General features: G+C 49.1%; 2 protein-coding genes across 3 annotated transcripts in view; one reads left to right on the top strand and one right to left on the bottom strand.

Annotated features, from left to right (window-relative positions):
* Positions 1 to 13220, top strand: part of LOC140716417 (uncharacterized) — an 89678-nt gene that overhangs the window by 65279 nt on the left and 11179 nt on the right. The gene's annotated exons all lie outside the window — the stretch shown is intronic.
* LOC140716399 (uncharacterized) lies at positions 1422 to 11442 on the bottom strand. 2 transcript variants are annotated; one of them, XM_073029092.1, is made up of 2 exons: positions 11088 to 11442; positions 1422 to 5235 (listed from the first exon to the last, which is right to left on the bottom strand). In XM_073029092.1, exon 2 carries the CDS (start codon positions 4770 to 4772, stop codon positions 3477 to 3479), a length of 1296 nt encoding a protein of 431 aa, XP_072885193.1. In that variant the 5' UTR covers positions 4773 to 5235; positions 11088 to 11442; the 3' UTR covers positions 1422 to 3476. The 2 variants fall into 2 exon arrangements, with proteins under 2 accessions (XP_072885193.1, XP_072885194.1); XM_073029093.1 differs by having other exon boundaries at positions 11166 to 11442.

Here is a 13220-nt window from a genome sequence, read left to right as displayed (position 1 = left end):
GTATTTCACATTTAAAAAGGTCTTGTAGGGCATCCAGTCGTCCAGTGACCGTGCGGGTGTCCACCCACATTCCAAAGGTATTGGTTAATAGGGTACTTGGTCACGTGGGTGAAAATGTGTGGCACCAGCTCAGCGGGCCTGTTCTATGTCTGTCAGTAAAAATAATATTTTCCAGCATTTTATGTGCGTTGCTGTGGGTGACAAGGGATATCGAGGCTCTGGTCAGAAGCAAGGAGGTCTGGGTCAGGTACAGGCAGCTGGGATCAAGTGAATAGCTGGAGACTAGATTGCAGGAGTGGATTCACAAAGGAAACGAGGAGGGCAAAAATAGCCACAAAAAACAGATTATGCAGAGATCATGGACGATCCTTCGAAGGGAGAGAGACACAAAATGCTGGAGGAACTCGGCAAGTTCGGGCGTCACCTATGGAGGTGAACAAGTTGATGTTTTGGGTTGAAGCCTTTCACCGGGACTGGAAAGGAAGGGGGAATGAGGTGGTGAGGAGGGGGAAGGAGTTCCGGCAGGCAGCTGCCACGATCGTCCTTCAAAGGGGCAGCTGGAGATGGACAAACATGGAACATTCATGGCCCTGAGCTATAGGTGTCCCTACCCCACTGGAGGGACATGGCGGTTCGGTGGATAAAACTTACCGAGGCTGGACACTGAGGAGGGCACCTCCTTCATCCTCATTCAGCGCAGTGGGTCGTGTGAGGACACAGCAGACAGAGCCTGAGGTGTAAGGCACAGAAACAGGCCCTTCAGCCCAGCTCATCCATACTGACCCAAACTCATCCACTTTACCTGCGTTTGGCTCAAAATCATTCTAAACCTTTCCTGTCCAATAGACGTAGACACTGTAACTGCACCTGTCTCTACCACTGTGAGTCAGGCACCCACCACCCTCTGTGTGGAAAAACCTGCCCCGAATGAACCATTTCAATCTTTCTCCGTCTCATCCGAAACAGATGCCCTCTAGATTTACCCTCCCCTACCCTGAGAAATGGCTGCAGTTACCCACCCTATCGATGCCCTTCATCACTTTATAAACCTTTGTAAGGTAACGACGACTCAACCCATTATGCTCCAGAGGGCATAACCAGCAGAGGAAATGTTTCCCCCACACACACACACACAGTGATGGGTATGTGTGGTAGAGGGAGATACATTGGGGGCATTTAGGAAACTCTTAGTCAGGCACATGGATGATAGAAAATGGAGGGCCACGTAGCCGGGAAGGGTTAGGTCGATCATGGAGTAGGTTAAAAAGTTGGCAAACATGGTGGGCCACAGGGACGATACAACACTGTGCTGTAGTGTTCCACATTCTAGCCAGTCTCTTTATAACTCAAACTCGCCACAACTGTGAGCCAAAAACCGACACCACGCTGTAGCTTCTTCAAGCTTTCCAATCCTGGATTCATCCTTCTGAATCTATTTTGCACCTTTGCCTTCTTTTTTAAAAAAAAATTTTTTTTTGCTCAGCTTATCAAAACTTTCAATTTCCAGATACATTGACATTTCTTCCCCTCACAGATACCAGCTTCCATCAAAACATAGACATCACCACAACATCCTATACAAAAGCCCTCATTAGTATAGCAGACAGGTTTACATCTAGATACTGCAGAAAGGGTTGCCTTGTCTGGGAGTACAGTTAGACGAGAAGCTAGACTGGACTGCCAACACAGATGCCTTGTGCAGGAAGGCACAGAGTTGACTGTACTTCCTTAGAAGGTTGGCATCATTCAATGTCTGTAGTGAGATGCTGAAGATGTTCTATGAGTAGGCTACGGTCAATTATGGATAACTCTGAACATCCTCTACATAGCACCATCCAGAGACAGAGAAGCAGTTTCAGCGACAGGTTACTATCGATGCAATGCTCCTCAGACAGGATGAAGAGGTCAATACTCCCCAATGCCATTAGGCTTTACAATTCAACCGCCAGGACTTAAGAACCTTTTAAAAGCTATTATTAATGCTTTTTGAGATAGTGATTTTGATGCATATCATATTTTTTACTGAGTTAAGTATTGTATGTAATTAGTTTTGCTACAACAAGTGTATGGGACATTGGAAAAAAGTTGAATTTCCCCATGGGGATGAATAAAGTATCTATCTATCTATCTATCTATGTTTTATGAAAATTATTTGTTTTTGAGTGTACCACACATGCCAAAAAGTCCAAAGGAATGTATTCCATGATTAATTTACACCAAGTCCAGCGGGCTTATCGGATATCCAACAAAGTAAAATATTCTTCCTCGCACAAGAAGTCAGGACGTTAAAAAGTTTTTTCTGATGTGCATTAATAACACGACTGCTGGGTAAGCCTAAGAGAAAAGACACTGGGTCCAGTTCAAGCTCCATCTTCAGAATCTTTTCCATTTCACCCAAAATATCACTCCAGTGTGCCTGAAGTTTGGGACAAGTCCAAAAACAGCGGCTGAAAGTACTTACATTTAGAACACATTGGAGAAACCCCTGTCTTTAATGTTACCCTGCCTACAGTGAGGGGTCCAGAACTGGACATGAACTCCGTGAGGTCTCACCAACATCTCGTGCAGTTACAACCCAGGTGCTGAGTCTTGTACTCAGTCCCCCGACTGATGAGCGTAAGTGAGCCAAACGCCTTCGCCACCCCGTCTACCCTCCTCACCATTTCCAGGGGACCCTGTACACGTCGGTCTCTCTGTCCGCCAGAGTTCCCCAGGACACTGCAATTCACCGTGGCAAGTCCCGCCCTGGCCTACGTCGCCAAATTGCAGCACTCTGCATTCGGCTTCAGCTCCCCCTGCAGTTCTTGGCCCGTTTTCCAGATTCCGGACCCTGGAACCACAAAACAGGACGCTGACAGAGCTCAGCGGGATGAGCAGCACCTCTGGACGATGAAGGCAACCAAGTTGCTGTTTCCAGTCGAGACCCTGCATCAGGAAACCCAGATCACTGACTCATTCCTTCTGCCTCCACCCATGGCGTTGTTAGCTCAGTGGATTGTGCTCCCTGCGCATCATACCCCAGGTAAGGGCCATTCAGCCCCTCCTACCTGCCCCAGCAGTAGGCAGAGTCACGGCCATCCATGACCGGGCACCATTTTCTGCCGTCCAACATTATGCAAGCAACTTAACATCAGGACTTCCCACTGAGATTGACGACCTATTTTTTTCCAACATATGCCTCCAAGTGCCATGTTCCTCCCTGTCCCTTCAGCTTGTCCACATCCCCTCAAAGTCTCTCCACATCCCCCTCAAGCCCGGTTCATTCACACAGAACAGATTTATTTATAATCGATGCAGAATACAAATGTACCTGCAGTCCCAGGGGAAACAACCCAAATGTGTCCAGTGACCAGGGTCCAAACCTGGATGTGATCAACAGCAGCAATAACTGCAGAATCAGTTCCTGCAGTCACTTGTGAACTCACCGCTGTCTCAGCAGACGCAGTGTTTAAATCCCCACGTTATGAACCACACATTTAAACAGTCCCTTTAGCGTGAGCTCGATGGTGCCTCCAGAGGTGAGAAGATCGAGCGAAGTTCTTCCCACATTTAGGGCAGGTGAACGGTCTCTCCCCGGTGTGAATTCGTTGGTGAATCAGCAGATCAGCTGAACGAGTGAACCCCTTCCCGCACTCGGAGCAGGTGAAGGGCCTCTCCCCAGTGTGAATTCGCTGGTGTGTCAGCAGCTCTGACGACCGAATGAACCCTTTCCCACACTCAGAGCAGGTGAACGGCTTCTCCCCGGTGTGAACCCGCCGGTGAGCCAGCAGTTTGGACGACCGGGTGAACCCCTTCCCGCACTCAGAGCAGGTGAACAGTCTCTCCCGAGTGTGAATTTGCTGGTGAATTACTAAGTTAGATGACTGAGTGAACCCCTTCCCGCACTCGGAGCAGGTGTAGGGCCTCTCCCCAGTGTGAATTCGTTGGTGCGTCCGAAGGTCCGATGACCGAGTGAATCCCTTCCCACACTCGGAGCAAGTGAACGGGCACTCCCCGGTGTGAATTCGTTGGTGAGTCAGAAGCTCGGACTTTCGAGTGAACCCCTTCCCGCACTCGGAGCAGGTGAACGGCTTCTCCCCGGTGTGAATTCGTTGGTGTGCCAGAAGCTCATACGACCGCGGGAATGCCCTCCCGCACTCAGAGCAGCTGAACGGCCTCTCCCCAGTGTGAATCTGCTGATGCGCCAGTAGCTCGAACGACCGAGTGAATCCCTTCCCACACTCGGAGCAGGTGAACGGCCGCTCTCCGGTGTGAATTCGCTCGTGCATCTGAAGGTCATACGGCCGATTGAACCCCCTCCCGCACGTGGAGCAGGTGAACGGCCTCTCCCCGGTGTGAATTCGCTGGTGTGTCTGAAGGTCGTACGACCGGATGAAGCCCTTCCCGCACGTGGAGCAGCTGAACGGCCTCTCCCCGGTGTGAATTCGTTGGTGCATTTGAAGGTTGTACGATCGAGTGAACTCCTTCCCGCACTCGGAGCAGGCGAAGGGCCTCTCCCCAGTGTGGACTCGTTTGTGAGTCAGAAGGTTGCACGTACGACTGAACCCCTTCCCGCACTCGGAGCAGGTGTATGGCCTCTCCCCGGTGTGAATCCGTTGATGCATCTGAAGGACGTACAAACGCGTGAATCCCTTCCCGCACTCGGAGCAAGTGAATGGCCTCTCCCCGGTGTGAATTCGCTGGTGCATCAGAAGTTCGGATGACCGAGTGAACCCCTTCCCGCACTCGGAGCAGGCGAAGGGCCTCTCCCCAGTGTGAATTTGTTGGTGCATTTGGAAGTTGTGCAACAATTAAACCCCTTGCCACACTCGGAGCAGGTGAACAGACTCTCCCTGGTGTGAACCCGTTGGTGTATCACGAGCTGTGACGACCACACTGTTGGCAGGTGAACGGCTGCTCCCCAGTGTGCATTCACTGACGTATCACCGCGTGGGAACACTGATCAGAGGAACGGCCTCTTCTCCAGTGCGAATCTTCTCTGCAGATTGGTTCCTGACCTCACATCAGTGGTTTCTCCCCTCCCCGCTGTAGACAGCGTGTCTTCTCCCCAGCTGTGTCACGGTCGGTGCCTGCAACAGCCCTCACTGCCTGGGGTCTGAAGTGAAACAAACCAGCGTCTCTCCCTCCACGTTCACAGGCCGATGATATTCAGGTGCTGGGGAGCTGAGTGGGGTGTAGACCGGATGTGATATTCCGTCTGAGATACCCAGTCGCAATTCCTCCACCTTTGATGTCCTGTAAAAAGTTACAAAAATCATCAATAAGTACAGGGTAGTGAGTCAGAACAGATCACTTTAATCTCCTGGGTCGGCTTGGACTCAGTTGGTGGCTCTCTGACTGTGACACTGTAATTGTAACATTAAAGAGAACTTTGGATAGGTACATTGATGAGAGGGATAGGGAGGGCTATGGTCCAGATCGGGGTGAATGGGTCTGGGCAGAAAACCCAGCTGGCATGGACTAGATGGGCTGAAGGGCCTGTTATTGTGCTGTAGTGCTCTATGATTATCCTGCCTCTGGGTCAGGATCAGGGGCTTGAGTCCAGCTCCAGATTTGAGCACAGGACCAGGCAGAGAGGTCAATCAGTTCACACTCAGATCACAGATCACCACATAAAGATTAGAAATCCCTGGATACAAACTTTTCAAACTCTCTGCCTGAGATCGCGATGAAGGTCGAGTCTTTTAATACATTCACAGGTGATATCAAAGTACCTTTGGGCCGTACGGGAGCCGAGGAAGATCACCTTTACACTGCGAGGTCCTACGTGAAAAATCAGCCTGATGATGAACTGGGGATCTGCCGGTTACTGCGGAAACAAACTATTGGCCAGCACAAGGCAAGTCTCCCAAACACCGTCACGGCAACACAGCGCTCCAACATCCTGCACTGTGCTGGCGAACGTGCCGCGTTTAACAGTGAGGCCTGGCTGAGAATGTGAAGAGGGTAAGGGGTACGTGTAGAAGGGGTGGGCGAGGGGCAAGTGTAGCAAACTATGTAGACAGGACCAGGGAGAGGATACGTCATTGGGGAAGTGTAGGAGGACAGGGAAGAGGTAGCTAAATTAAGATTACAGACAGCATGTGGCCACCACAAAGAAGAGGAACCTTGCGACCACAAGACAATGTGTTCGGCAAAGTATTTTGAGCTATATACCTATTCCGAGTGTTTTGCTTGCGTCCATACCCATTCCAAGTATTACACTTGCGTCTATGCTTATTCTGAGTATTTTGCGTGCTCAGCTATGCAATAGCCAATCAATTGATGAATTTGAATCGGTAACCATATTTGTGAATGTAGTACCCTGCTTTTGGGTATAAGTATGACCTTCGTAAACCGACAAATTGGGAGTTGGCTACCTTACGCCCGAAGTGCGTGGGGCTGCGAACTCCTCTCTGAATAGAAACCGTTTCAGAGGTAATTTCGTGTCGCTGGTATTTCTCCTCGACTGAGCAGGTTAATAATTTCAGGTTGACATGGCCCCTCCACCTGTCCACGGGAAAGAGTGAGGCGCCCCACACCACAGATGACATTGTAGGAGAGAAGCAAGGAAATTCAACGTCGAAAAGTTCAATGTTTAAACCACATTTATTATCAAGGTATGTATACATTATACAACCTTGAGATTTGTCTCCTTACAAGCAGCCGCTAAAGAAATCCAAAAGAACTCATTAGAAGAAAAAGCGCGTCAAACACCCACCGTGCAGAGGGAAAGAAAACAAATCATGCAAAGTGAGCGCATTGCACTCAGAATGGGAGTGAGTCCGGAGCAGGCCATAGCCACGGCCTCGGTTCATTGCAGGGCCGAGGAAACACTGTGGAGCGTCACGCAGAACCAGCCCGACTCTCGCCCACATGACGGTAAGCACCTATATTTCATTAGCAATTTGCAGAGATTGGATTGGATTGTGCAGATTGGAAATAACGTCTCCACCCCGCTGACCATCAGCACCGGCGCGCCTCAGGGGAGTGTGCTTAGCCCACTGCTCTACTCTCTCCATACCCATGACTGTAAGAATAGGCACCACTCAAATACCATCTACATATTTACTCATTATACAACCATTTTGTTGACAGAATTTCAGGTGGTACAGGAGCGAGATATACCAGCTGATTGAGTGGTGTCAAAGCAACTGACGTTGTGTGGAAGGATGTTAAGACCAAAGAGCTGTTGTGGACTTTAGGAAGGGCAAGACGAAGGAACACATACCAAGTGGAGGGAGTGAGCAGTTTCAAGTTCCTGGGTGTCGAGATCTCTGAGGATCTAATCTGGTCCCAACATGTCAACGTATTATAAAGAAGGCAAGACAGCGGCTATAGTTCATTAGGAGTTCGAGGTGATTTGGTTTGTCACCTAAAACACTTGAAAACTTCTACAGAACGGACAGCATTCTAACGGGCTGCATCGCGTCTGGTATGGCGGGTGGGGGAGTTCACTGCACAGGATCGAAGTAAGCTGCAGAGCATCGTAAACTCAGTCGGCTCCATCGTGGGCACCAGCCTCCGTAGTATCCAGGACATCTTCAAGGAGCGATACCTCAAAAAGGCAGCGTCCATCATTAAGGACCCCCACCACCCAGGACGTGTCCTCTTTTCACTGTTACAGTCAGGATGGAGGTAGAGAAGGCTGAAGGCACAAACTCAGTGATTCAGGAACAGCTTTCCCTCTGCAGTCTGATTTCTGAATGGACATTGAACCCATCAACACTACCTCACTACTCTTTTTGCATTACCTATTGAAATGTTTAATATACACATATTTACTGTAATTCAGTTTTTTTTCTGTATTATCATCTATTGCATCGTACTGCTGCTGCGAATTTAACAGATTTCACAACATAAGCCGGTGATATTAAACTCGATTCTGTAGCCAACTTCTCCAGGTGTACTATGGCGAGTATCCCTGGCTGCAACACCATCTCGTAAGGAGGGGCCATTACACAGGACAGAGGGTTGTAACTTCGCCCCCCCCCACTATCGAGGACACCTTCAAGAGGCGGTGCCTCAGAAAAAATGTCATCATCGTTAAGCACTCCCACCAATGGGACCTGCCCACCATCAGAGAGCAGGTACAGGAGCCCGTCAGCACACACACTCAATGTTTTAGGAACAGCTTCTTCCCCTATGCCAGGGGTGTCAAACTCATTTCAGGTCACGGGCCGGATTGAGCAAAATGCAGCTTCATGCGGGCCGGATCAGTCGGACGCGTGCGAACGCAGCTTTCGTTGCCTCCGTTTTCTCAGCCTGCTCTCATGTGTCTCAGTCTCTGCTATAACTACAAAGTGTTTCACTTTACAAATTCCGTTTCTTATGAAGAAGACTGCCGAATAAACACTAAAAACCCTGAAAACCTGGTACCTGAATAAACTCAGCATTAGCCATATCATACGCCATAGGCGCTTCGATTACTGGGGCCAGCTTTAATAGTAATTAGATATTATCTCGCGGGCCAAAGATAATTCCACCGCGGGCCGGATTTGGCCCACGGGCCTTGAGTTTGACATATATGCCCTATGCCATCAAATTTTTCAACGCACAATGAACCCATGAACACCACCTCACTATTTTTGCACTAATTTAATATTTTAACATACTTCTTATTGTACCTAAACATTTTTTTATATATTGCACTGTGCCCGAGAAGAGTTTATTTGTCATTTAAGCTGGGAAGGCACCAGATCCGTTTTGGCAGTGTGATATTCATCCCCTTTGATCTCTTCCTTCCTTCCCTGCACTGACCCCATTCCTTTGGTTCCCTCGATATGGAGTGCAGAACAGTACAGCAGAGGAAGAGGCCCTTCGGCCCACCATGTCTGTGCCGACCGTGATGCCGATCCAAATTAATCCCGTTCACTCGCACAGGATCCATCTGACCCCATTCCCTGCCTTTCACGCATCTGTCTAAACATTCCAGTTGTATCTGCTTCCCATCACTTCCCCTGGCAGCCCATTCCAGGAACCTTAACATCTATTGATCTTTGTCTTAAATGTACTCAGAGACTCAACCTCGAGGGCCGTCTGGGGTGGATCTTACCGCAGGCTGGGATGGAGATCACACACATATACAATATTCCAGAAACCATCTCACCAGGGTCGAGAAACACTGAGTGGCTACGTTAATGAGTACACCTGCTCATTAATGCAAACATCTAATCAGCCAATCATGTGGCAGCACCTCAATGCATAAAAGCACGCAGACATGGTCAAGAGGTTCTGAGGTTGTTTAGCCAAATGGGGAAGAAAGTGACTTTGATCATGGAATGGTTGTTGGCGCCCACGACATCTCAGCAACCGCTGATCTCCTGGGATTTTCACACACAGCAATCTCTAGAGTTTACAGAGAATGGTGTGAATGGCAGGCCTCTGGGCAAAAACACCTTGTTAATGGGAGAGCTGAAGGAAAACGGGCAGACTTGTTCAAGCTCGCAGCAACTGAAATAGCTCCACAATACAACAGGGGTGCGCAGAGGGGCACCCCTGAACGCACAGCACATCGACCCTTCAAGCGGACGGGCTAAGGCAGCAGAGGGGCACAGACGCACACTCAGTGGCTGAATGAGATACAGGAGGTGGCTAATAAAATGATCACCGACTGTAACTGCAGAATTATATATTTAAATCATCTTGCAATACCTTCTATCATCTTAATTGCACATTTACTTTCAGTGAGTCGCGTACAAAGCTCCCACACCCACACTGCTGAATCTGTAGTCATTCACAAAGTAACCCACCGCTCTATTTCTATTTCAACAAATTGGATGAGCTCACTTCGAGCCAGTCAGAGTGATATTTCATGTGATTGTTCATTTACCCTATTCCCACCCTCCAGGGGTAGCACCTCTGGTGAAGGGGGTTATCATGTCCATTCTGGGGCACCTCACTCACCTCTGTTCCCCAGTGGGCACGGCTCCCATCGCTGGCGTAAAGTATCCGTTTGCCTGTGATAGTGAGCTTCGGCAGGCAGGCTGAACCAGATGAGGGCAGCCGACAGGCCTCATACCCCGGACAGAGAAGGACGTGTCTGGCCTGGCATGCAAAGTCAGCCCCAGCGGACTGGGCGGAGGAGATCGAACAGTCAGGAAGGCGGCTTTGCGGAGGGGGAAGGGCACGGCCAGGCACAGAAGCCACGGCGATCACTGCCAACAAGGAAGACTCATACCACTGAGGCCGCATTTCCGAGGTCGAGAGAACGGATTTGCCTCAGTACCACGGCTTCTCCACTTTAAATTCACTCCCACGCAGGTTTCACTGTCATCGTCAGCCAGGATGGACAATGAACCAATCAATCATTCTCACCCACACATACCCTGTGCAACAGATAACTTCCTGCACAGTATTCTTGTTCCAACACCATCACCCAGTTCTGCACCATCAGTGAATATGGATACAAGGCACTGCGCCCCAAATCATTGATCATGGCTTGTGAACAGCTGGGACCCCTGTATCAATCTTTACAGCTTCCTAACCTGTAAATAAACAATTTATCCCTCATCTTTTTGATCCATTTCTATTATGCAATCCTCAATTCACACCAGTATGATACAGCACAGTAACATGCCTTTCCAGGCCAACGAGCTGGTGCCGCCCAATTACACCCAAGTGACCAATTAACTAACAAAACTGTTCATCTTTGGAAAGTGTGAGGAACAGAAATACCTGGAGGAATCCCACTTAGTACAGGGAAAACATACAAAGTCTTTGAGGCAGAGGCAGGAATTGAACCCCGGTCACTAGCGCTGACCCTAGATTACCATGTTGTCTTAATTTTGTTTTGTAACGTTGTGTGGCGCCTTTCAAAGTCCTTCTGAAAGTGCAAGGTCACTGTCTCTACTCGTTTCTACCCTTCTAGTTACAACACCAACAAAACTAAAAAAAAATTAAACATCATTTTGTCATAAATCTAGTTATGATAAGTCATAGAAAAGGCCATTTTACCCAATTACATGCGAACTATATACATTAAATCATTAAATTCACAATAATTTGGTTTTAATCCCCTTCCCCCACCCCCCGGCGATTTTATCTGGATAAAATTCCCGATCAGTGATTATTTTTCATTATTTACTAGAAGTGTAATTTCTCTTTACCCGGTCTGAGTTCCAGCTCCAGCCGCTACGTGCTCAGATTTGGGCATGGAGAGGTCGGCGGGGTTTGGGGAAACTCACCGCCAGTTCCCAATCCGTCTGACTGTGCGCCGGGCGCAGTGAAATCAATGGCCGCCCCGTTGCCCACAATTCCAAGCTAGCGACAAACCGCTCTACTCCCTCGACACACATGCGCCGCCGCGAACATTTCAGGCCGCTGGTCTCGGGACGGATAGCCCCAGGCCAGGCGGTGGGGAGGGTATATCCTCATCGCGGCGGCCAGCGATGCTTGCGGCGCCGCTACCGTCTCTCTCCCCCGCCGAGAACGCTGCTCGAGGTTGATTCTACCCGCAGCCTGGCGCTCGACTCCGAGTCGCCGCCGAACTGGACAACACGTCCGACATCAGGCGCATGCGCTCTGGGCTTCTGGACAATTCCCTTCGCAAACTACCTTTTAAAAGCGCCGATCAGTATTTTACAGCTTCCTCGCTGCTTTATGGGCTTTATATTGACACGAAGGCCTTCACATGCCCCCTTCTAGTTTTTCTGTCCATTCTCCTTGGCTACCTTGTAACTCTCTAGAGCCCTGACTGACCCTTGCTTGCTGAAGAATAACAAAGCTTCTTTCTTCTTCTGGACTGGATAGATAGATAGATAGATACTTTATTCATCCCCATGGGGAAATTCAACTTTTTTCCAATGTCCCATACACTTGTTGTAGCAAAACTAATAACATACAATACTTAACTCAGTAAAAAATATGATATGCATCTAAATCACTATCTCAAAAAGCATTAATAACAGCTTTTAAAAAGTTCTTAAGTCCTGGCGGTTGAATTGTAAAGCCTAATGGCATTGGGGAGTATTGACCTCTTCATCCTGTCTGAGGAGCATTGCATCGATAGTAACCTGTCGCTGAAACTGCTTCTCTGTCTCTGGATGGTGCTATGTAGAGGATGTTCAGAGTTTTCCATAATTGACCGTAGCCTGCTCAGCTACCGATGTTAAACTCTCCAGTACTTTGTCCATGACAGAGCCCGCCTTCCTTACCAGCTTATTAAGACGTGAGGCGTCCCTCTTCTTAATGCTTCCTCCCCAACACGCCACCACAAAGAAGAGGGCGCTCTCCACAACTGACCTATAGAACATCTTCAGCATCTCACTACAGACATTGAATGACGCCAACCTTCTAAGGAAGTATAGTCGACTCTGTGCCTTCCTGCACAAGGCATCTGTGTTGGCAGTCCAGTCTAGCTTCTCGTCTAACTGTACTCCCAGATACTTGTAGGTCTTAACCTGCTCCACACATTCTCCATTAATGATCACTGGCTCCATATGAGGCCTAGATCTCCTAAAGTCCACCACCATCTCCTTGGTCTTGATGATATTGAGACGCAGGTAGTTTGAGTTGCACCATATCACAAAGTCCTGTATCAGTTTCCTATACTCCTCCTCCTGTCCATTTTAAAAGCGCCGATCAGTATTTTACAGCTTCCTCGCTGCTTTATGGGCTTTATATTGACACCAAGGCCTTCACGTGCCCCCTTCTAGTTTTTCTGTCCATTCTCCTTGGCTACCTTGTAACTCTCTAGAGCCCTGACTGACCCTTGCTTGCTAAAGCTTAACAAAGCTTCTTTCTTCTTCTGGACTGGATGCTCCCCATCTCTTGTCAAACATCGTTCCTTCACCCTACCGTCCTTTCCCCGCGTCAATGGGCCAAACCCATCCAGGACCTCCTTCCTGCAAGTGTTCCTTAAACCGCGTTTCTGTTGGTTGTTCCCCTGAGCACACCGGGTTCCATTATGCTCCCAAGTTCCTGCCTCATAGCATCATAAATCCCCCCCCCCCCCCACCCTCGAAACTCGCAACACCGTGACGCTCGTCCTGCAGACTAGTTTAACCTTCACGGGCATCATAACACTATGATACCTAGGATTACCAGCCTACCGTACCCAACTAGTACAGTGGCCCACCAACCTCCCAACACCCCCAAAAGGCCACCGACTGCCCCCCGGGGTAGAGTAGACACTTTCCGGCTGCTGGATGTGACCAGTGATCCCAGACTCGTTGGGGATGTGGGTACCGAACCCCCGACCATTCACAGCGCAGGTGTCGCCTTTCTCCACGAGCTGGTTG

The sequence above is a fragment of the Hemitrygon akajei genome, chromosome 25 (genome assembly GCF_048418815.1).
Source record: "Hemitrygon akajei chromosome 25, sHemAka1.3, whole genome shotgun sequence".
NCBI classification, from domain to species: domain Eukaryota; kingdom Metazoa; phylum Chordata; class Chondrichthyes; order Myliobatiformes; family Dasyatidae; genus Hemitrygon; species Hemitrygon akajei.
The sequence above is the reverse complement of the archived record's forward strand: the minus strand, read 5'-3'. Positions and strand labels throughout refer to the sequence as shown.

Bases quoted from the DNA above. Each gene is read 5' to 3' on its own strand.
- LOC140716399 (XM_073029092.1), bottom strand. From the start codon at position 4,772: ATGCACCAACAAATTCACACTGGGGAGAGGCCCTTCGCCTGCTCCGAG.